At 36.6% G+C, this 21,916-nt stretch overlaps 1 protein-coding gene and 1 long non-coding RNA gene across 2 annotated transcripts; one reads left to right on the plus strand and one right to left on the minus strand.

Annotated features, from left to right (window-relative positions):
• Window positions 1–265: 265 nt before the first annotated feature.
• LOC132096217 (uncharacterized) lies at window positions 266–16,467 on the plus strand. Its single transcript, XR_009422563.1, has 4 exons — window positions 266–430; window positions 527–582; window positions 15,666–15,860; window positions 16,222–16,467. It is a non-coding gene; the product is annotated as an uncharacterized LOC132096217 (long non-coding RNA).
• On the minus strand, window positions 5,081–21,036 carry basp1 (brain abundant, membrane attached signal protein 1). The gene is made up of 2 exons (XM_059501450.1): window positions 20,881–21,036; window positions 5,081–7,327 (listed from the first exon to the last, which is right to left on the minus strand). The coding sequence occupies exon 2, from the start codon at window positions 7,313–7,315 to the stop codon at window positions 6,728–6,730; it is 588 nt and encodes a 195-aa protein (XP_059357433.1). The 5' UTR covers window positions 7,316–7,327; window positions 20,881–21,036; the 3' UTR covers window positions 5,081–6,727.
• Between the last annotated feature and the right edge of the window lie 880 nt (window positions 21,037–21,916).

Genomic DNA, 21,916 nt, shown 5'->3' on the forward strand with positions numbered 1-21,916 from the left:
TGGGACCATTAACCCTTTAGATAGGCCTGTGCAAAAAAAGCTTTGTTTCTGACTTGTATATGAAGCTAGTGACTGGAGCTAGTTGTCACAGTTTTATTAGTCTTTCAGTGAATATTTCTGAGGGAAGGTTTATTTTTGAAAGCCAATTTCTGTATAGACACATGCTGAAATTGGTTAAAACAATATTTTCTTCACATTATATACATAAGATGTCACACTCTGGTCACAACTAACCATGAAACTTACCTGAAACTTACAGCATGAATAAAACAATTTTGAAGACAGTTTTACACAGAAGTATTCATTTTATTTTTTAACTCTCTCTCTGTCATTTCCCCTATACAGTCACAATCCTGAGAATGGTGTATCTGTTGTTGCTTGGCAACAGAAGTGTGAGCCCCTCCCCCACCAGTGTGCAGCTGTTGTGAATGTGTGTGAATTCCAGCAGATGGCAGTCCATATCGATCATTCTATATGACATTCTTAATCACACATACAGAATCAATTGTCATGTTTCCTGTGATAGGAGGAGGGAGGAGCTGAGCACCCATCAGCCTCTCAGCAGCCTGGATCCCCACACAGGTACTGCATTATTCATGAAACCTTATGAATATTTAAATACTCTTCAGTTAGAATGGGCTGAAGACAGGAACTGTTTAATGTAGGCGAGGTGTACATCATAAAGGCCCTGCTGGTTTTTCAGGAGATGATCATTATATTTTAAGGTCCCCTGCAAGCAAGTAGCAAATTATGATTACGATATTACCAATGGTTATTGGCTAAAAAATGGACAAACCTTTAAATATGTCCTTCTTAAACTTTTTGATTTAATAGTAAATATGTCAACACAGAACAGAAACAAAAAGTGTGAAGTTTAAATATGTGAATGCTTAAATTATATTTGAGAGCTATGAGACAGATTTTCTCATTTTCAAACAACAAATAGGAAAAATCTACAGATAAAAATATGGATCAATAATATTAATTGAAATAATAAATATTTATAATAAAATAAACTCTTGTTAATAATATTTATTTATTTTTCTTTTTTTTAATACTAGAGATTCCAAATCCATTGAAGCTTTGGATTTTTTACTACCTTAATATTATCACACAAAGCTAATGTATGTCTTTGGATGATTTAAAATATAATGCACATGAAATAATTTTATTTTTACTATTTTGTATTTACTTTTGTGCTTTGTGGTGATTTTGTCCTTTTTTGGTGCTTGTTAATTCCTGAAACACTTGTGCATAAAAAGCAAGATAGAATGTTGTGCCCAAAGATCTGTGTGTTCCCAACATTTTTAGAAATCATTTCTACACCCCTGGCCATAGCAACCTACGAATGTGTGAACTTGACCTGCCTCATCTGATCACACAAGGCAACTTCCATCTTCTGCCATCTCCTATATTAGGTATACATCAGGCAGTACTTTAGGCACTGATATGTCAAACTGTCATCTCTGATTTGTTTATTTTGGGATAAACCTTTAAGAAATGTCATTAAATTTAACAGCCATCCAGCTTTAAGAGAAGCAGAAAAGTTTTGGACAATTTTAGCTTCACAGCTGTCAAACAGTCACAAATTCTTTAACGTGAGAAAATATTAAAATACTCTAAAAGCAGGCCTCTATAAATTCAAGTTTTGTCCCCCCCCTACAATGGAAGTCAGTGGTAACCAAAATGGTTACCAGCATTTTTGCGATTATCTTATTTTGTGTTTCATTGAAAAAAAATAAAATATTAATAATAATTTGTACAGGTTTAAAACAATATGTAAGTAAATTATTTAAGAATTTTAATTTTGGGATGAACTAAAGTGTGTTGCTTTTGTCATTTGTGTGTTATCTGAAATGTTAAAATGTAAAATGTAAAAATGCATTTGTCTTGACAACTTGCATTGTCAAAACAGCTTAGTTGTTGAATTTTATATAACTTTAGAAAAGATTTGCAAGTGTTTAGTTATTCATTTATTGTTTTAGCAAGTGATTCATGTTGATTGTATTTTTTTTTTTTTTTATAAAGGTTTTGCTATGTGGGGAAAAAAAATCATGAGCATAGATTAAAAAGATCAAATGTTCCTATGTCACATTTGTTCTGTTTGAAGTCAAAATAACCACACTGGAAATGAACTGAAAGCAAATTTTATCTGGACACGTTTGGTACTGCTCTTAAACTAAATCTCACTGAACGATATTTTTTAGATATCAACCTCAAATTTGTAATGCAACTTTAGATTGCTTTGAATTTGATGCAGTTTAAGAATAACAGAAAATATGTATTTCATATAAAATGTAAAAAAAAATATTTTTGTGCATTTTTCATAACAATAACATTGTGTAATTATTTTCATATTATTTTCTTTCCATAATAAATTATTTTTGGTGTCTTAAAAATAACGATCTTAATTCTGTGCTCTAAAGCATTCAATATTTATGATAGTTTCACTTGGAAATTTCATTTTCAGGTCTATGCTAAACAGTTAACAGGTAATATATGTGTCATAACTATATCATAAATGTAATTTAGTAAAATACCCTAAAAATACTAATTAATCTAACTAAAATATAGTACATTTATTTCAATTGGAAAAAAAAGAAGTCATTTTTGACTGGCTCATGAGTAGCACCAGGGGGTTAACCTGTGATTTTCCTTTAACTCTTTAAGTCTGCTGAGTTATGAAAGGGCAACCGCCAAACAAACCGAAACATATTTTCTTTAGGATGCAGCCCTCAGGAGCTTTTAGCTTGAGCCTGAAACTAGAATTGAGTTGACATGATGTAGAGCGGGCATAATATATGCTGTGGTCTATTTTTAGCATAACTAAACACACCTGTAAGGTGACTGGAGTGAACTCTCATCTCAATTTAGCTGACACCATTATGGGCTGGGATGAGATTTACACACACTGTGTTTCTCTGCTGCTTGCTGGAGCACAGCTGCAGCTGCGTCACCATGGAGATGCAGTCAGCCAATGACAGGTGGCAATTTTCCCTCCAGGGACCCTACTGATTCGGGCTGGGGGGAGCATGGGGGTGTAAACAGGAAGAAAAAACAAGAGGTGGGTGGATAGTGACAAATGAGAGACTGTGTGTGTGAGCATGTGCAGGTATGTGAGTGCGAGTGTGAAGGTATGTGCGTTCTGTCAGGTGGGCAGGGTTTACAACGTATGCATTCAAGCTTGTTGCTAGGCAAGACCGGTATCCATGGTTACCGCCATATCCAATCAGATGTTAATGTTGATGTTGGCGGCCGTTTCATTCAGGTATGTTATGTGTGGAAGTGATGAGAATATAAGCTTTCTTTCATGGATATCGCTCCCAGATTCCCACTGCAACTTAAATCTGGTCTTAGAAACAGAGCTGTGGTTTAGATTTAGATTTGGATTTGCAGAAGTCAGTATTCTTTAAACTGTAGGGAACAGATAGAGAACTGTGTAGGCCACAGTCAGTGCATTCGTCAGAACTGTAGGAGTGTTACATTTGGTTTGATATGTGTGTTAAGTGTGTGTGTGTGTGTGTGTGTGTGTGTGTGTGTGTGTGTGTGTGTGTGTGTGTGTGTGTGTGTCCTCTCCTCTCCTTCTGCCTTACAAAACCAAGTGACCGGTTGCTATGGGATCAGAGGCTTGGCGACCGTTACTAAGGCCCAAAGGCAGTCATACATGAACCCAGTCAACCCAGAGACAAGAGGCACAGAGAGAGAGAGAGATAAATGGAGATTAAAGAAGAGAACACCTGAAATATTTCAACAAATAACCTCAAATGTTTATCTAGCTTCAGTATTATAAAATCCCCCCCAAAAATGTAGCTAATAAACTGTCCATTTATTTTTTTAAATCAAAACCATTCTTGACAGGTATGGATAAATGTAATAATGTAGCGAACTAAAAACGTATGGATAAACTAATAACAAATGCCATGAGTTTCCATCAGGAGAATTCATTTTTATTAATCTGTGATAAAAACACGAATATCAAAAATATTTTTGATTCTACAAGCATGAAAGATAACGTCAGCCGACAAAATGCCATAATCAGGAGCTCTCCGGTTATTCAGAGAGATGTTATTTTCCCAGACTTTTGTTTCATACCAGAAGTACTGTCTTGGTTACTTCTGGTATCAAACGTGGTTTCAGCTTTAAAATAATTTTTTAAGTAATTCAAACAATAAATAGCATTTTGTGGCTTTTCAATGTGTCATGACAGCTCACTGTAGCGCCTCAGTTCAAGCGGCACATGAACCAATCATCTTTTCATATTTACCTAAAGCAGAAAATCAACATGAATGAGCATCAGAATGTATTTCATTTCGAACAGAACAACATCATTTTTCAATCTACTCTCATGTTTGATATGTGGGATAAAATGGCGGATTATGGCGTTATGGTTGGTCAGATCACCTGTCAATCAAGCTTTTTGTAATGGGTCAATATTTTGTTAGCGCTCAAGTTGTTGTTATAGTTACTTTGGGTCTTTGGTGCGATATTTCAGCGCAAAAAAGGTCAACTGTCTGTTGTCATTAGTGTAGCAATCTATTAAGTATAGCTCAAACATGATTTACAAAACAAGGGAAATGAAATTATCAATACATATGATATATATTTATATTTTATATACAATATTAGAATCCAGTCCTTCCTAATAGCTTGCGAAAAGTGGCTTGATTCTTGTTGAACTAATTTAAATTATTAGTAGTTTGTACAGTGTCAGATTTAGTGGTTGTATAAGAATATTAGCATTTCTCTTTAACATTTCTTCCCACAGTCGTGATTCCTGTGCAAACACATTCCTTCTTCCCCTGTGCCACATTATAAAGTGTGTCAATTCACTGCTTTTGGTTTATATCCTACTTCAAATGTGTCTTCTTTGCCTGTATTGCAGTTTAATTACAGCTTACATAACAGTTTAGATTCGTTGCAGGTAAAATTAGACTAGTCTTTTTTTTTTTAATCAAAATACATGCTTTGAAGTATTGATTTGTTTGAACTGTCATGAACATTAAAATATATTCAAATGTGTTATATAGAAAATAAGAAATACTGAATCTGTGAGCTTATGAAAACACAAAAAATCAAGACATTTTAGCTGATTTTCAGTCTGTTTCTTTCATTTTATTAATGTTGCTCCATGTATACAAGTACATATATCTCGGTTCTTCCATTTTATTTTATTTTACCAGGGAATTTTGGAAATAAAAGGAATGATAGAGAAAGTAACAGAGAGAATGAGAGAGAGAGAGCGTGTGTGTTAATTCAAATGAAATATCACCTGTAGCAACATTATCTCCACAGCAACCAAAAATACACAACAATAGGGCCAACCACTGACATGCAAAACACACACACAGCTTCACACATACAGATACACACAACACTCACATTGTTCTGTCAGCATACTGAGAGATCGGTGTGTGTGAAGTGTGTCCTGTTTGGTGAGTTTGGAGGCTCTCTCTCTCTGTCTTTCTGACATCATGACATCTGCTGCTTTCAAAGTACAGAAAGACCAGAACTCTGTTAACACACACACACACATGCAGTAAATGCATGCTCATACCATGCATAACTCCATACACACACTCACTTCATACCCCCAGATCCCTCCAAACATGTACACACTTTAAATTAACCTTCAAACATCCAATTAAAGGGATAGTTCACCTTAAAATTAAAATGAATTATCTTCACGTCAAACCTGTATTGCTTACTTTCTTACATGTAACACAAAAGGAAACGTTTTGAAAAATGTGCACACTGCTCTTTTCTATACAGTAAAAGTGGATTGGGACCAAAGTCTGTCAAGCTCCAAAAAAGACAAAATAGCACCATAAAAGCTTCAAAAAGTAGTCTATACGGCTTGTGCACTATATTCCAAGTCTTCTTTGAAATCTAAATCACTTTTTACTCAAAATCTACCTCGACAGATGTAGTCCCCATTCAATTTTGTCTAAGGAAATGAGCAGCTCGTTCAGCTTCTTTCTTTTTGCATTCTGCAGATGACAAAAAGTCAAACAGGTTTAGATCATACATTTTTGGTGAACTATTCCTTTAAAATACACTAATACTGTTAACATTCAATACTGTGCCTGTGTGTATGTGTGTGTTTGATACATTGTGCTGTACACTGATTTTGTTTCCACTGATAAGTGAGAAAAACAGAGAGAGAGAAACAAAGAAAGTAGGAAAGTTGGGAGATAAGCAAAGACACAATGCCAATCACTAACTAGAAAGCAGCAAACAGGAAATATGGAATATGTATCAGGGAAGCTGGACTACTACCATTAATACTACTGTCACTCACGCATTCACACAAACACACACACACATATATATTAACCCCACCCGCTGCCATCACATCACACTCAGATGGAGGGAAGTGAGATTCAGAGGGTGGCAATGAATAGATTCCATGTTTGTATTCCACCTCTCATTGAATGGAGGTAGAACGAAAGGTGAAAAGAGATAAAGAGAGAGAGTTGGGGGCTGGTGGTTTGTATCAAAGTTCAATTTGATATTAAAGATAATATCACTGCCAGTCTTATTCACCATGATCATGTCCATCACCAACACAATGATCAAAGTCCAGCCTGTTAAAATCATTATTGTTACTATTATCTTTATTCATATTATAATTACTGATATAGTTTAAAATGGGCGGGCTAGTTTTAATTATTTAGATTTGATCTGGTTTTTCATTTGTCATTAATCTTGTCGTTCACTGTTCCTTCTGTTAATCCTGCACAGCGACTGCTTGCTCCTTGTTGGGGGCGGGGCTGGTCTCCGTGGTGATTGGCTCTGCAGGGGCGGACTCTTTTGCGGGTGGAGCCTCAGTCTTTTTAGACTCAGCATCAGGCTTGCTCTCCGTCGCTGTGGCTACAGGAGGGGCGGGATCTTTAGCGGGCTCTTTCACAGCTTCTTTCTCATTGGCCGGAGCTGCAGAAGGGGCAGATTTTTCTTCTGCTTTGGCAGGAGGGGCATCTGGACTTTTGGCGGGTTCTGCTTTGGCAGCCTCGCTGCTCTTGGCGTCAGAAGCTTTAGGAGCGTTAGCGTTGGCCGCAGGCTCCTCCTTCTTCGGAGGGGGGGCGGTTTTATCCTCCTCCTTGGGTGCAGTGGAGTTGCTATCGGCGGTGGGCGTGGCTTCTTTGGCGGCCGCCGCCGTGTCATTGGTTGTCTCGGTGGCAGCAGGGGCATCCTCATTGTTTTCTTTTGGAGCTTCGCCCTCCTCCGCCGACGCTCCCTCCGTCTTTGCATCCTTCTCTTTCGCCTTCTCGTCGTTCACATTGTATCCCTTCTTCTTTTTGCTCAGCTTCCCTCCCATTTTACCTCTGACCTGTGAAAGAGAGAAACAGGACAATCAACACTGGCTGCAATGACTCAGAATGAGTTCTTGAACTGTCCGTTTCATCTTTTATTTGAACTCTAAAATCATAAAGGAGATCTTTTGTTATTTCTCAAACTGCAGTGGGATAAAATGTTTTTAAGAAATGGATCCTAGAAAACTCAAACACCTCGACAATGTCTCAATCTGTGTTCAGATTTGCCAATATACATTTACCAGTCTGCAAAACTACATTATAATTAAAAATGTATTTTCATTTCATTCTTTCCAAATCCAAATCTTTCCATCCCTTAAATTTACTTCTTCTATATAGAGCCAATTTATACTATGAAAAAATTACATAATAAATATATTCCTAAAATTTTAATCATAGGACTGTTAGATTGATTTAGTGTAATCTAAGTTTTATTTTGTTAGTTCTACAGACCATCTAGCTTTCCTTTGCTTCATACTTTACTATAAAATACTGTAATATTATTCTATACTGTGTCAACAGCTATCTAAAGTGTTTCTGGCTTTAATTCCACAGGAATTTTAGCAGAAACATCAAAGACCGATTTAAAAAAGGTTCCTCTATTGCTTCCTGAGCCACGAGCAAAGAGCAACCACTGAGCAATAAAATTCTCCTCTGGGAAGTGTAGCATGTCAAACACTACATGTCTTGCATAATCAGAATGACTGAAGAAAAAATGTAATTCATGCTTTTAACAGGTACTAAAAAAAACCCTGTCTGCAAATAGGTCTGTGCAAGGTGTCATAATGAGAGACAGCAAAACAAAATAGGATGAATATTCATCGTATGTTCTGCTCTGGGTTTATTTTAGCACATGCGCTTCAATCCTGAAACAGAGAGCTAATAAAGGCTAAACTCAAATCTCTGAGACAGCCTGTCAAGGTTCTATCATATCATGCATCAAAACTAGATCATTAATCAGTAATCAGACTCTAGTGCTGATAGTTATCTAGATAGATGGAGGGGGTTTTAGAGGACTGCATCTCTGAGCCATACTACCTGCAATTCAGAACCGCAGTTACCAAGGCAACTGGGTGCTCACGTGACCCATTCCGAATAAGGAGCTGTGCTCTCTCTCTCTCTCTCTCTCTCTCTCTCTCTCTCTCTCTCTCACACTTACTCCAATGTCCCTGTTGGCTGCTTTAGCGTTCCTGAGCTCAACAACCATCTGTGTAATGACATACTTGCACACACACATACAGTTATTCTCCAGACAGAAGGAGAACAGTAATCATGTGAAGCCAACATGTGAGTTGAGTGTTTCACACACACACACACACACACACACACATATGACTATGGAAACATGGAAATCTTTCCTTGCAGTGTGCAAGAGAACAATAGACACTATCTGTCCTGTCTCCACTGAGTCAAGCAGACAGCAGCACACTGTTTCAGCGTTAAACAATACACTGCAGTGTGTGCGTGTCTGTGAGCTGTCTCATCTGTACAGGAGGCTTGAAATTCACTGACTGTGTGAAACCTGCTGATTGGTAATAAATTTGATGCTGGTGTGGCTTGTAAACTGTCTATGCAGTGTGTACAAGTAGCCTAGTATTCAAAAGACTCATTGCCAAATTGAAAATTAAAGGATGAACTGCACTTTTGGCTTCTGCTCCACTACAGAGCAATGCAAAAAGAGTTTAGCTGAAGGGAAGACTGAACATTGATGCTCAATGCATCAGTAAGATTAAACCTTTAGATGCTTAGAAACTTCCATTGAATTTTTGTATTTTGTATTTTTTTCTTTTTTTTTACCAGAAACACTTTTGTTTGTTTTATTGCATATTGGATTGTACTGTTTATATATGCTCTTTTATATATTTTAAACATTTTTGCACACAATGTGGCATACATCACACAGACATCAATTTGCACTATTTGAAGTGCAAACAGCATTGAGCACATGTAATTGAAAAAAATATTGATAAAATGATAATTTATTAACTCTTAGTTATTTATATTTGATGTATATACACTACTGTTTAAAGTTTAAATCTTGCAGCTGTGCTGTTAAATATTTTAGTGAAACCATGCATGGTGCTTTTTTTAGGATTCTTTGATGAATAGAATGCTTAGAAAAACTTACTGTTCAAAAATTTAAACTAACTTGATAGATTAGTTATATACACACACACACACACACACACATATAGCTGTTTTTTCATATAAACGTGTGCAGCTTTGAATTTGCTTATGTAACTCTAAAACTCAACACACACACACACACACACACACACACACACACTGGGATCGAGGCAGAGGAGGGGGGTTGAGAACTGGAGCAGAAAATCTGGCCCAATCACTGTGCTGTAACAGCAGAAATGCATTCTGGAAGCAAACACAAACTTATAGTGTTTCATATTCAAATACAATAAACTACATTAGATATGGACAAAAACATGTATGTTACCTTATTCAGATATTACATATTAACTCACATATTACTTTTTTTCCAGTTCTCAGTGTGTATTTGAATCATTTTATTGGCTTGTGTACTGGCTGAACACACGTTTGTATGCAACAAACTTGCTAATCTAAATATTATGGACCCTAAATATATGTGAACATAGGGTAAAATAAGCATGAATGGGTAGAAGATAAGTTAATTATACATATCCTCATTCATTCTCATGATTTATATCTTTCTGTCTCTCACAAGCGCACTCATGTGTGCATGTGTGTGCTTTTATGTTGAATACAGACACTGTTGTTTTATCTCCAGGTCAACAGGAGGCAGTGTGGAGCCACAACTCTGATATGTTTTAGTGAGGACTTGACTTGAGTGAAGGGAGTAGAGAATGTGACTGGTCAAAGTTTATAACACACACACTCTAATAACTTTAGATCTGTCCCTAGAGACGTACTCAAACAAAACACACACACATTAGCACATTGTTGGCCAGGGCTCAGGCCTCTACGTAAACAGCAGCTCAGGCTAATGAATAACTCCAGAACACTGAGCAGACAGAGAAACCAGAAGCTTCTGTCTCTCATTTGATGGGGCAAAATAAAGTGAAGAGTAAATATGCAGTGATGAGTCATATGATGATTATTGTGATTGTGTTTGTTTTATTGATTTTTCTTGTCAACACAGATCAGGAGTTAAAGGCCAAATGTTAGACGTGGTTTCAGGATGACTGTTGACAGAACGAGTCACTCCAGGTAGCCTAATAATTGTATTGTTTAATTTCCCAACTTCTCACACCAAAACAAAACAAACAAACAAAAATTGTTCTTGGCCATGACTTTGTGTGTCCAGTGAGCACTCTTCCTTCCTGATCCTTCCTGATCAGTGAACATGTTTTAGACTATTATTAACTCTCACAGAACCTTTAACTGCACGCTATGGAACTAAACGGGAAAGATGAATTGTGCCTGCTAAAAGCAATTTATTTGCATTTTTTTCAGTGCATAATTCATGCAAATTAGGTAACAGTGTGAAATTGGCCACAAAATTGTTGATGAACACAATTTGCAGGCTGTAAATCCCCATCTTACAGGCCACTTCTAAATGCTAGGTAGTGGAGGATAAGGCAGACTACTACAATCTGCCATACTTTATCTAAGTGCTTTATTTGGCTCTTTTAAAATGTGCTTGACCCCACTGCATGTCTGGGTGCCTTGTTAAAGAGCTCTTCTCCATAATTTAATAAATAAATATTGCCGCCATTATCAGCAGAAAAATTTACACAAATCACCTATAAAAGGTCATTTAATAGTGACGCCAATTGCAGTAGGCAAATATTGCTGAGTTTCATGAATGAAACGAAATTTACTCATTCTGACAGTTTACTACCATTCAAACATTTGTGGTCAGTACAATTTAATAATAATAACACAAATTAATACTTTTATTCAGCAAGGAGACATTATATTGATCAAAACAAAGACTTTGACACTATTAAAAAAATATACTTTACAATATAAACTTCAGTACCGCCGCTCCCTATACGCAGAGTACGCAGTCTACATAGGGCACACTTCCAGAGGGGGCACCATCCCAGTTGCTCAAAAAAAAGAAAAAAAAGATGCGCCGTTCTCCCATCCACGCTCGCGACTGCTTGCACCTCATATTTGCAGCTGAATGTTCATAATTGATGGATGCACATCTATGCCTTGCAAAAGCACATCAGCAATCCGTCGCAGAGAAAAGAAAACTGAAGAAAGTAAAAATAAAAAAATAAACACAGGCATAAAGTTGGCTTGACGTTGGACGTTCGAGAGTCTCAAATTTAGGGACCGTCTCTAAAGTTACATATTGCGATATTGGTATACACTTTTCTTACGTCAGTAGCATTTGAGGAGAATGACTTACAGTCATAAAAACAACTGTAATTGTTCATCTAGGTGTCAGCTATAATGCACAATTGAATTGAATGTTTGATATTTATTAAAATACACTGTAAATCATATGTAAATTATGCTAATTTTTCACATGGGCTCAAACGCAAATTTGAAGCTCAATAGCATTTGAGGAGAAAGACTTGCAGTCATAAAACAATTGTAATGTGTTCATTTAGGTGTCAGCTACAATGCACACCTTATAAATTTTTAATATATATTAAAATAAATTATAAATCATTTAGGTAAAAACGAGGCCCGTTTATCACTTTCAGGCACATTCCTGTGGAAGTTTTTTTTTTTCAGGTTCCTTTACGAAAATGACCCATGGTTTTAACAATAACACCACAAATCATCGTTCTTGTAGCCATGGTAACTGCAAATTTCAAATAATAATTTACAAAGTAGTATTAATATACTGTAATTTTTGTTGTTGTTGTTGTTGTTGTTGTTGTTGTTGTTATAAAAACAGACCTAAGCCATCAATAGCCTTTAAAATGACTTAAAATGCATTATATAAAAAAAAACAATGAGGTAATAATGATTGGTTAATAATAACACTGTTAAAATACATAATGTAGGCAAATACAAAATAAACAATTTATGTACATGTTATTACAAATTCCTGCAAAAGGAGCCATGTAATTGCTGCTGTTACACTTACAAGACAATCAAATCCTTGTTTAGGCTACTGACCAAACATTTAATTCAAATATTCACATAATCTTTTTTGGCCACCTTTTTGCTATAGATGACACAGCCTTTAGAAATTCTTCAACCTAAAATGTGTATCACAACCCTTACAAAAATAAACCATGGTTTTATCATAGTAAAACTGCTTAATTTCCTTTTGCATGATTTCTGAATGCTTGAGACTATGAAATAAATTAGAGTCATAATAAAGTTATAGCCATAGGTAAATGACGAGAGCTACAATTGTAATTTTGTAAATAATACAATTTATTCATTTACTTTTTTATTTGATTAAAGTTCTATTTTCACCCCTATAGTAGGTGTTTTTTTTCCATCATCATATTTGAGGAAGGGGGGCACAACACTACAATCCTGCTTAAGGCACCCATTTGGCCAGCAGCGGCCCTGATACATTTACAATTTAATATAAAATATACATTTAATATACATACTTTGAATACATTGTGTTCTTTTAAACTTTCTATTCATCAAATAATCTTGAAATAATGTCATGTTCCACAAAACTATCAAGCAGCACAACTGTTTTCAGGATTGATAATGATAAGATATTCATATACATATTTCTTGAGCAGCAAATTAGAAATGATTTCTTGTGACACTGAAGATTTAAAATTCATCTTTGCCATAAGGAACAAATTAAACAAGGACGATTTTTAAATATATAAAAATAAAAAGTTACTATAAATCATCATAAAATTTCACAATCTAGTTTTTTTTTAGTTTATTATTCATTAAATAAATGTGCATGAGAGTATAAGAATCAAACTGACCTTAAAATCTTACCAACATTAAACTAGGTGGACAGTTAACAAACTAAAAAAATGTGTATCTTGACTAAATGAGCTGCCATTTTAAAATCCTAAGAAAGCAGCTGTTAATGATGATGCAGTCGGGTTGAGTTTAATTTATATAGCGCTTTTACTGAGCTCAAAGTGTTTTACAAGAAACAACAGACAAACATCTGCTCAAACCCCCAGTAATTGGAATAAGTGGTGAGCTTCCAAATTATTGAGTCTGAAACTGTAAGATAAACCTAGTATGACAAGTATGTGCCTTGACTATTCATATTGTATTGTTTTTACAAGGTTATTATTTTAGGGTTATTTTCTTGAATGATATGAAAGTATCAGGACCTTAAATGTGTGTGTGTGTGTGTGTGTGTGTGTGTGTGTGTGTGTGTGTGTGTGTGTGTGTGTGTGTGTGTGTGTGTGTGTGTTTCGCAGTCCATTTAACTTTGTCTCAGAAACATCTACTTCAGGAACATAAACAGTAGAGCGAGGGAAGTTTTAAATGAACTCAGATGCAATAAAACAGTCTCACAACCAGAACTAAGATAAATAAGAGTTCAACTGGACAGGCAGAGAGAGAAAGAGAGCAAAGGAGATATGGGTTTACTCCAAAAATCCCTGAGTGTTTCAACAAGAGTATTTGGAAGTGCTGAGGTAGTTTACTAACTCATTTGGACAGTGTCTTGAGAACTGTGAAAACTTTGGCCTGGTAAAATCCGTCATCCTACACACACACGGCCATCTCTCAGGATGGAAATTGCTCTAATGAAAACAACGACTAGAGAACATAAACACCACTGGCAGACAAAATCATGCTCAGGCACACAAAGACCTTGAGATTCTTTCTTCAGTAGTGTACAGACCCTGCATTATTCTGATGACTGTTTAGCTGCTCACTGATGGTAAAATGCACTTTGACTTTGAGTGTGTGTGTGTGTGTGTTTGTTTATTTAAGGCTGTCATGGGTCCTAAAAACACCCTCAGTGGAGCCAGTCTGAGATAGTAACACACACACACACACACACACACACATAATCCCTAAGCCTCACCCTGAGTTGCAGCCTTGTATCTATATGTGTTTCAGGATAGTAGGAGATTTGATTGTGTCATGTCCTTCAAGTACAAACATCCATAAATCGTGTTACTGACAGAGGCTTGATAAAATGAGATGTGAGCTTCCACATTTGAACACGCATATAGGCTAAATGTTAAACCGAGATACTGACTCTCTGTGGTCATTAAAAATCCTAGGATGTTTTTCGAAAAGAGTAGAGGTGTGACCTCAGCATCCTGGCCAAATTTGCCCATTGTCCTCTGACCATCATGGCCTCCTAACAATCCCCATATCTACTGATTGGCTTCATCACTCTGTCTCCTCTCCACCAGTAAGCTGGTGTGTGGTGGGTGTTCTGGCGAACTATGGCTGGCGTCACATCATCCAGGTGGATGCTGCACACTGGTGTTGGTTGAGGAGATTCCCCTCTCTCAATGTAAAGCGCTTTGAAAAGCTCTATATAACGTATTAAATGTACAGCACACATTTGGGTGCTTCAGCTATTGCCAGTGCCCCTTTTAATTTGTCAACTATAGCAATGTCAATATACAGGCATTACAGATGCCTCTAATTCTAATTCTATTCTGTTATTGAAAAAAAAGTTGGTTGTGATCGAAATGATACAGCCAAGGGATAGTCGACATAAATAATTTCTATACAATCCATCTCAGCCTTTATTTAGATTGTCATAGTTTTAAAAATTGTAATAATATTTTATGATTGATTTTAATATTTTAAGATAAATTTTCCGGCTTTGGGATAAAGGTGAAACAATAAATCTATGCATACAACACGTTTCAAAAAGAGTTACAAAAAATAAATAAATTATAATGGCATATATCAAAATATTTCCAAGAATTTATAAGAAAGAGTTGAAATCTTTAATAAAAAATCATCCTAGTTGAATAAACGCCCACATATTTTTACTAGACATTTGTATTGCACATATATCTGGTGGTTAAGATTTCATATCTGACTTCATTAAGTTAAAAAAGATGTATATTACGGTTTTAAATATCTGAGATTTAGGCTTAGTCTAAACATAATTCACATATCACCAGGGACAAAAACGGACACACACAAATCCACACAGTGTTTAATGTTTTCATTCTTGTGGGGAAACTTGCTGTCCAAACGAGAAGTGACTGCATTGTTCATTAGGCCTTGATTATATAGTCGATGTCCTGAAAACAACACAAGTGTTTTTTAAATATGCCCCCACTCCTGTCTGTACTTTCACAAGGCTCTATACTGTTCAAATACAGTGATACCAGACTACATTCATCCCTCTCTGACAGATGACATGTATTATTATTTGATTTCATTTATGTATGTCTTTTGGTCATTGTCAGATTTAGCCTGTTCATTGCTCTCATCCAGCTCTAATGCTGTGTTTTCTGTGTATCTCTCTCCAAGGGACTGTAACAGACAGGTGGGGTCGGTGGGGGTCTGGCCTTTGATTGGCTGTTGCCGTAGGAACCATAGGAGAGCTGCCATTCTGGCTCATTCTCACTCTTCCTTCAGGTCATTGTCATGGCAACCCAGAGAGAGATTCCATGATGACACACACAATATCAGAATCGAGGAATCTGAGCTCCTGTTTATCCATAGGTAATTAACACATAATCATAGAAATAAATAAACACATGAAGTTCCCCTGCATCTTGAGGGTTGATGTAAGATATTTAGCATCTGTTTTATACATAAAATGCAAGTCAATAGAGTCCAGTGTTATTTTGTATGTATATAGTATTATACAGTGCATTTTTCAAAATCTCCTTTAGCATTCCACAGAAATATTTTCACACAAAATGTTTCATTTTTGGGAGAACTGTTCCTTTAATTCTCAAGCTTTCACAACTAATGGCTGTATATTGTATAAAATGAAAAAGAAAAAAACGAAAAGTGAAAAAACAGCAAACAACCAGCAAAAGCATTGCCACTACAAAAAATGTCAATTTTAATCCAACAGATTTAAACTAAACCACCGTCAACGGAGCCATCATGTTATATTTGGAAGTCTGCTTTGAACAGTGCTCTTGAAGGGGTGCCATGTCCATGTATTATTAAGCATCTTTGGGCTTGACTCATAGAGATATACAGTTTATGGAGTCAATAAAATAGGCAAGTGCAGATCACTATATTTGCGGTATGTGGCTTATTTCCAAAGTGACGCGTTTGAATTTAAGTTTATTATGGGTTTGTTCTTATTTGTTGTTGTTTTTTATAAAGATCTGGCAACACTAATGAGACAAAACCCTGTAATTTCTTTCCCAGCACATACATGAAAGACAAAACTCTGAAACACATTCAAATACATCATTCATTCGGTTCTGTACACACTGTGTACATTGTCACTACCTGCATTCTTGAGGAGTCAATTCAGTTGTCACTCCCCTACATTTCTGAACTGTGTGTGTACAGAACAGGGTTAAGAACTAAAAGGTGAAATGACACCCGAATTTAGCTGCAATGTGTACGTAGCCATAAATGATTTTAAAAGCCAAACAATTGTTCAGAAAGCTAAAAATGTGCTTTGTAAAAATGTAAAAGTGAAACAATATCAGGCTCAGTGGCTCAGTTCTAATGCGCCACATAAAGCCATCAATTAATTTCCACACAGTGCACACAGACCGCAAAGCATGATGGGACAGAACCTGACTAGTGACTGACACTAAAACTTATCAAGTTCTGCCAGCACAACTAAGGCTGCCTCAGGAAAATATCAAATAATAAAAAATGCTTCACTAATCTGAAGTCTTTAAAAATGGTTTGACAGAATTGGTACGTAGATCTTGAAATTCTTCCTTTTTTTTTTTTAAGTTAAGTGACAAGTCCAGAAATAACAGTGATTTTGAATTCATCTCTAATTTGGGACTGTCTCAGATGTTCTTGAACTGTCTGTCCCTTTCAATGATCTTCCTCAAACAAACAAACACACACACACACACTCAAAGCTCTGCTTGGCTGAGCTGCCTTTGTCTCTGTCAGTGCCATCCTGTCTCACTGACTCCTTCCTGTCTCTCTCTTGCTTTCATGTCTATCCCGCTCTTCTTCTGACAAACACTGAAAACTGTGATCACAGCTATCTAAACATTTTCAGATGAAAAAGCACTTGGTGCACCAAAGTAAGTATTACATTTTAGAGCAATGCCTTGGTCGATTTGTGGCACATAGTTGAGGTAGGATATCACAAGATAAATATAGTGGGAAGTCGTGGCCTAATGGTTAAAGAGTCGGACTCCCAATCGAAAGGTTGTGAGTTCGAGTCCCGGGCCGGCAGGAATTGTTGGTGGGGGGAGTGCATGTACAGTTCTCTCTCCACCTTCAATACCACGACTTAGGTGCCCTTGAGCAAGGCATCGAACCCCCAACTGCTCCCCGGGCGCCGCAGCATAAATGGCTGCCCACTGCTCTGGGTGTGTGCTCACAGTGTGTGTGTGTGTGCATTTCGGATGGGTTAAATGCAGAGCACGAATTCTGAGTATGGGTCACCATACTTGGCTGAATGTCACTTCACTTTTTTTTTTTTTATATATTTCCGTATTTTCTGACCCGAAGTATGAACTGTGCAAATCCGAGAGAGAAAAATGCTGTGTTTTCAAGTACATTTACTTCATTTCAGCCAGAGTCTAAAATAAACACCAAGCATCAAATACAAGTAAAAATGGTGTTGGTGAGTATATATGGTGAAACTTGCTAGCTGGCCAATAATTGGCTAATGTGTTTCAGAGGGAAACACGGCACTGTGTTTATTTACTCGTGGGCAGCTCAGGATTCAGAGACCTGGAGTGGCTCGGTTCACAGTAAATGCTGCTTCACACAAACTTCCTCTCTGAAAGTTTAGGTCACCTAAACAAGCCTGATCTCATGAAGAAAACATACTCGTGGGAACTTTTTAGCAAGAACTGAAATACGTAGCAACACTTTCGATGTGAAATCCCAGAGTGGTGGTGGTGGTGCTAAAAAAGTGATGGTTTTGTTCCCCAGAACAGATGAACGTACATTATGGTATGTTTTATATGACTTGAAATGCTCGTTGAGTGGCGTGACATTTTAAAACAATGTACCATCTGCACTACACTTAAACCTACTCAATAGTATGAACAAAAGAGAATGTGACAAAAAAAATGCAATCCCAAGCATGCCATTTTAGAAGTGCTAATTTCTGTTGGAAACTGCACTAATATGTACTTATTGGTACGTATTTCGCATCTTATTTTTATTTTACAGTAGAGTATTGTTTATTATTATTAATAGTAATATTTATTTATTGATTTAATGTATTTTATTTAAATAATAAATTATTATATTTATTAATAACAACAATAAAAATAACACATTATTATTGTTATTGTTGTATATTGAATGGGCCAACAACAACAACAAAAAAACAGGTTTTCCTTGTTTTTTTTCTTTTATTTAACTGAACACATCACTGTTTCTTTCTACAGTTCTACTGTTCCTTCTACTGTTTCCTCTCCTTCTACAATGCAAAAAAAAAGAAGCTCAAAAATAAAAATCCATTCTCTTTGGCTGAAACTAGACTGATGAGCACTGATTCAGACTGTAAAATCTGCAATCATGGACTACCCAACAGACAATGAAGGTCTTTCTCACTTTCACTGCTTCCTCCTGAGTCCTGCTCTCCTCTGCTATTGCAACACAAAAAACTCATGCTGGGCGTCTCGCACTGACATCACCTGACTGCTCTTCTTGTTTTCTGTGGATGACCTAGTATACAGAGAATCTCACATTCTAAAATACACATTTAATCAAGATTATTGCTAATGCAACTCATGAGCGCTCAGAGCCAAAGGTTCAGATCTGTAAATGTTGGCACTCACTCATGCAGGGTTGATAGTATTTTTGGTGGCTGATTGCCTCCTGCATGAGTTGCCTTCAGGCTCTTCTGCATTATACAAATGCACTGAACAAATAAATGAGACCTGAAATGATGTAGATATTCATTTATCTCTATCACTCTCTCTCTCTCCAACTTGCACATAGGGAGGGAAAGATGCTATTTCCAGTGCAGCAACCATTATAACAATTTTGTATGCCATCATTCCAGTTCATGGAAGATTAATAGCCAATATGTTTGAATTAGTTTTTACACCATACATTTTTTATTGTGGTAACACCTAATTATTTCTAGTGTTTTAAACATTTAAAATTCAACAATGTGGTAAATGGACACCTTCATTTTTAGGCCAAACCAGCGCTCAGTTCTCAGTATGGTTTGATGTTTCCAGGTTGAAACGCGTGACTCATTCAAGCAGCGGTTTATTGCTGCGTGTGAACGCGTGGATTGTGAAGCCTCTCGCTCATCACAGCGCCCGCTGCTTCTCTCAAACTCACCTCCGTCCCATCCCATAATATCGACTCTCATCCAGACGAAAAAAAATACATTTGGGTGGAGACGTTTTGCACGGTGTGATTTTAGTGTGCAGGGGTTCTGAGCACTAGATTTTTTCCCCCCTCCCTCACTCGGTTTATTGTCTGCGGCATCGCCGCGAAATGTAAAAAAGATTCCTCTACAAACGGAATATCAATAAACACAGCTGCGGAAAATAATATTCAAATCATAAATACAGTTGTGCGTTAAAAAAAACAGATAATTAGTAGACAATGTGAGAGATATAGAAGGTAAAAGCATCAGTTGTCCATCCACACCCTACGCGCAATGCGCATGTGCTCTGCAGAGACAAAGGATCAGGCAATTACGGCTGTAGCTTGAAATAATAAATAGATTAAATAATAAGAAAAGAAATACTGTCATAAAAGGCGCATTGATATGGAGAGAAAAAACTAAACCCTGTTCACTTTACATTAGTAAGTGACAGAGTTAAGAAACTGTCTCTTTGGCACTGTATAGCATCACAAATGTTAAAGCAAATATGTGTACAAACAGTATTAATTAATTAGAAGGATTTATCGTGTATATATTATTTATAAGCTTCGGCTCCGTAATATCTGTGTAGGCTATGTGTGCGTGCGTGTGTGGGTGGATGCGTGTGCGCGCACGCGTGTGCACCAGTTAGACAGCGTTGCAAAATGTGTGCCAGCTCTGATAAAAGGGGACGGTGGACATAAATCTGCGTCTGTGTAAACAGTCAAAAGCAGCATTTACTTGGGATACACGACCAAAACCAGTACTGTTACCCCAAACAAAACATGACTCTGAAAATCTATAATAAACTGAAATATTTGCACCTCAGAAAACACGCTTTATCCATTACGCTTTATTCTAATACTCCTTAATTCATATTATAAGCAATTTTCATTCAAATTTGCGCATTAAAGTAATAATAAACAGCGCGAAAGCGACGGCATGCACGCGCAGAACACGCCCCTCTCCACAGTTCATCCGCGTGAATTCCGTGGCTGATGTATTGAAATCTTTATGTGCATCTCAGAAATAGTATAAGCTCTGATACATTATTACTCCATTCAGCGACTGAATGAGGAGCTGAAAGTGCACTTGATTTCGATTTTCACTACCGTGCGCTCCGTCTTTCCAAATGGAAGCTGCTCTTATTTATCAGAGACGCTCCAACTAGAAAATAATTCCTCATGTAACTGAAGCAGAGTGTTTATTTAATCTACTAAAAGAGTGAAAGATTCTTACCGTCGGCGGTGGACTTTCCTGTCACTCCTTTCTCAGGCGTCTGCTGTTTTTCCCAGTGTCTTTTTCCCGTTCGCGTGGATTCGGTGGGGTTTATCGGGGCTGTTCGGTGTATGTCTCGCGCTGCATTTCTCGCGCGCACTCTCGTATTCGGTTTGGGGGGGGGGGGGGGGGGGGGGGGGTTTGCGCGCGACGCGCTGCGAGCCACTGAGGACGAGCTACGGCAGCGCGCCGCACCGTGATCAAGTCGCGCATATATATATATATATATATATATATATATATATATATATATATATATATATATATATATATATACACACACATACATATATATATATATATATTTATACTCCTTATCAAAAGAAAATGGAACCTTTTCTAGTCAGTGTGTAAAGATTTCACAATGTTTCATTTTTAACTTATACCTAATATAGAGATATAACCCACGTTAATGCTCGTGCGAATAGTGCTCGATATATATATATATATATATATATATATATATATATATATATATATATATATATATATATATATATATATATATACACACAATATGCATTTTTGTCTTTGCGCGCCCTCTGGCGACATCAGTTTAAAATGTATTTATATTTATTTATATAATTGTTCATGAAGGCTGGAAGTGAAAAATGCATTATATTCAGATATGCATAATTATTAAGCAGGTTTTCTTTTACAGATAAAATGAGCCAAAAAAAAAAAAGCTATTTAACTCAGACTGTCAAAAGCCAAGTCAAAAACCATTAAATACCCATGACAAATTCAAAACTAATGCAAGACAGAAATTGCAAAACTAATCAATTGACAACATAATGTTCATTGGGTCAGCAGGGTCAGGAAAAAAAAAACACAGGTGAAGAAGAAAAGACACATTAACTGCAAAAGAATTAAGGTGAAGAATAATGTGTAAAACCATCAGGAACGAATTAAGTCTCCAGTGCCACCATTTTCCAGAATGGCAACCTTCCTGGAGTCTCCAAAAGTCCAATGTGTTAGGTAACAGGTTCTCAGGGAC

This window comes from Carassius carassius, chromosome 20, assembly GCF_963082965.1.
Source record: "Carassius carassius chromosome 20, fCarCar2.1, whole genome shotgun sequence".
Classification (NCBI taxonomy): Eukaryota; Metazoa; Chordata; class Actinopteri; order Cypriniformes; family Cyprinidae; genus Carassius; species Carassius carassius.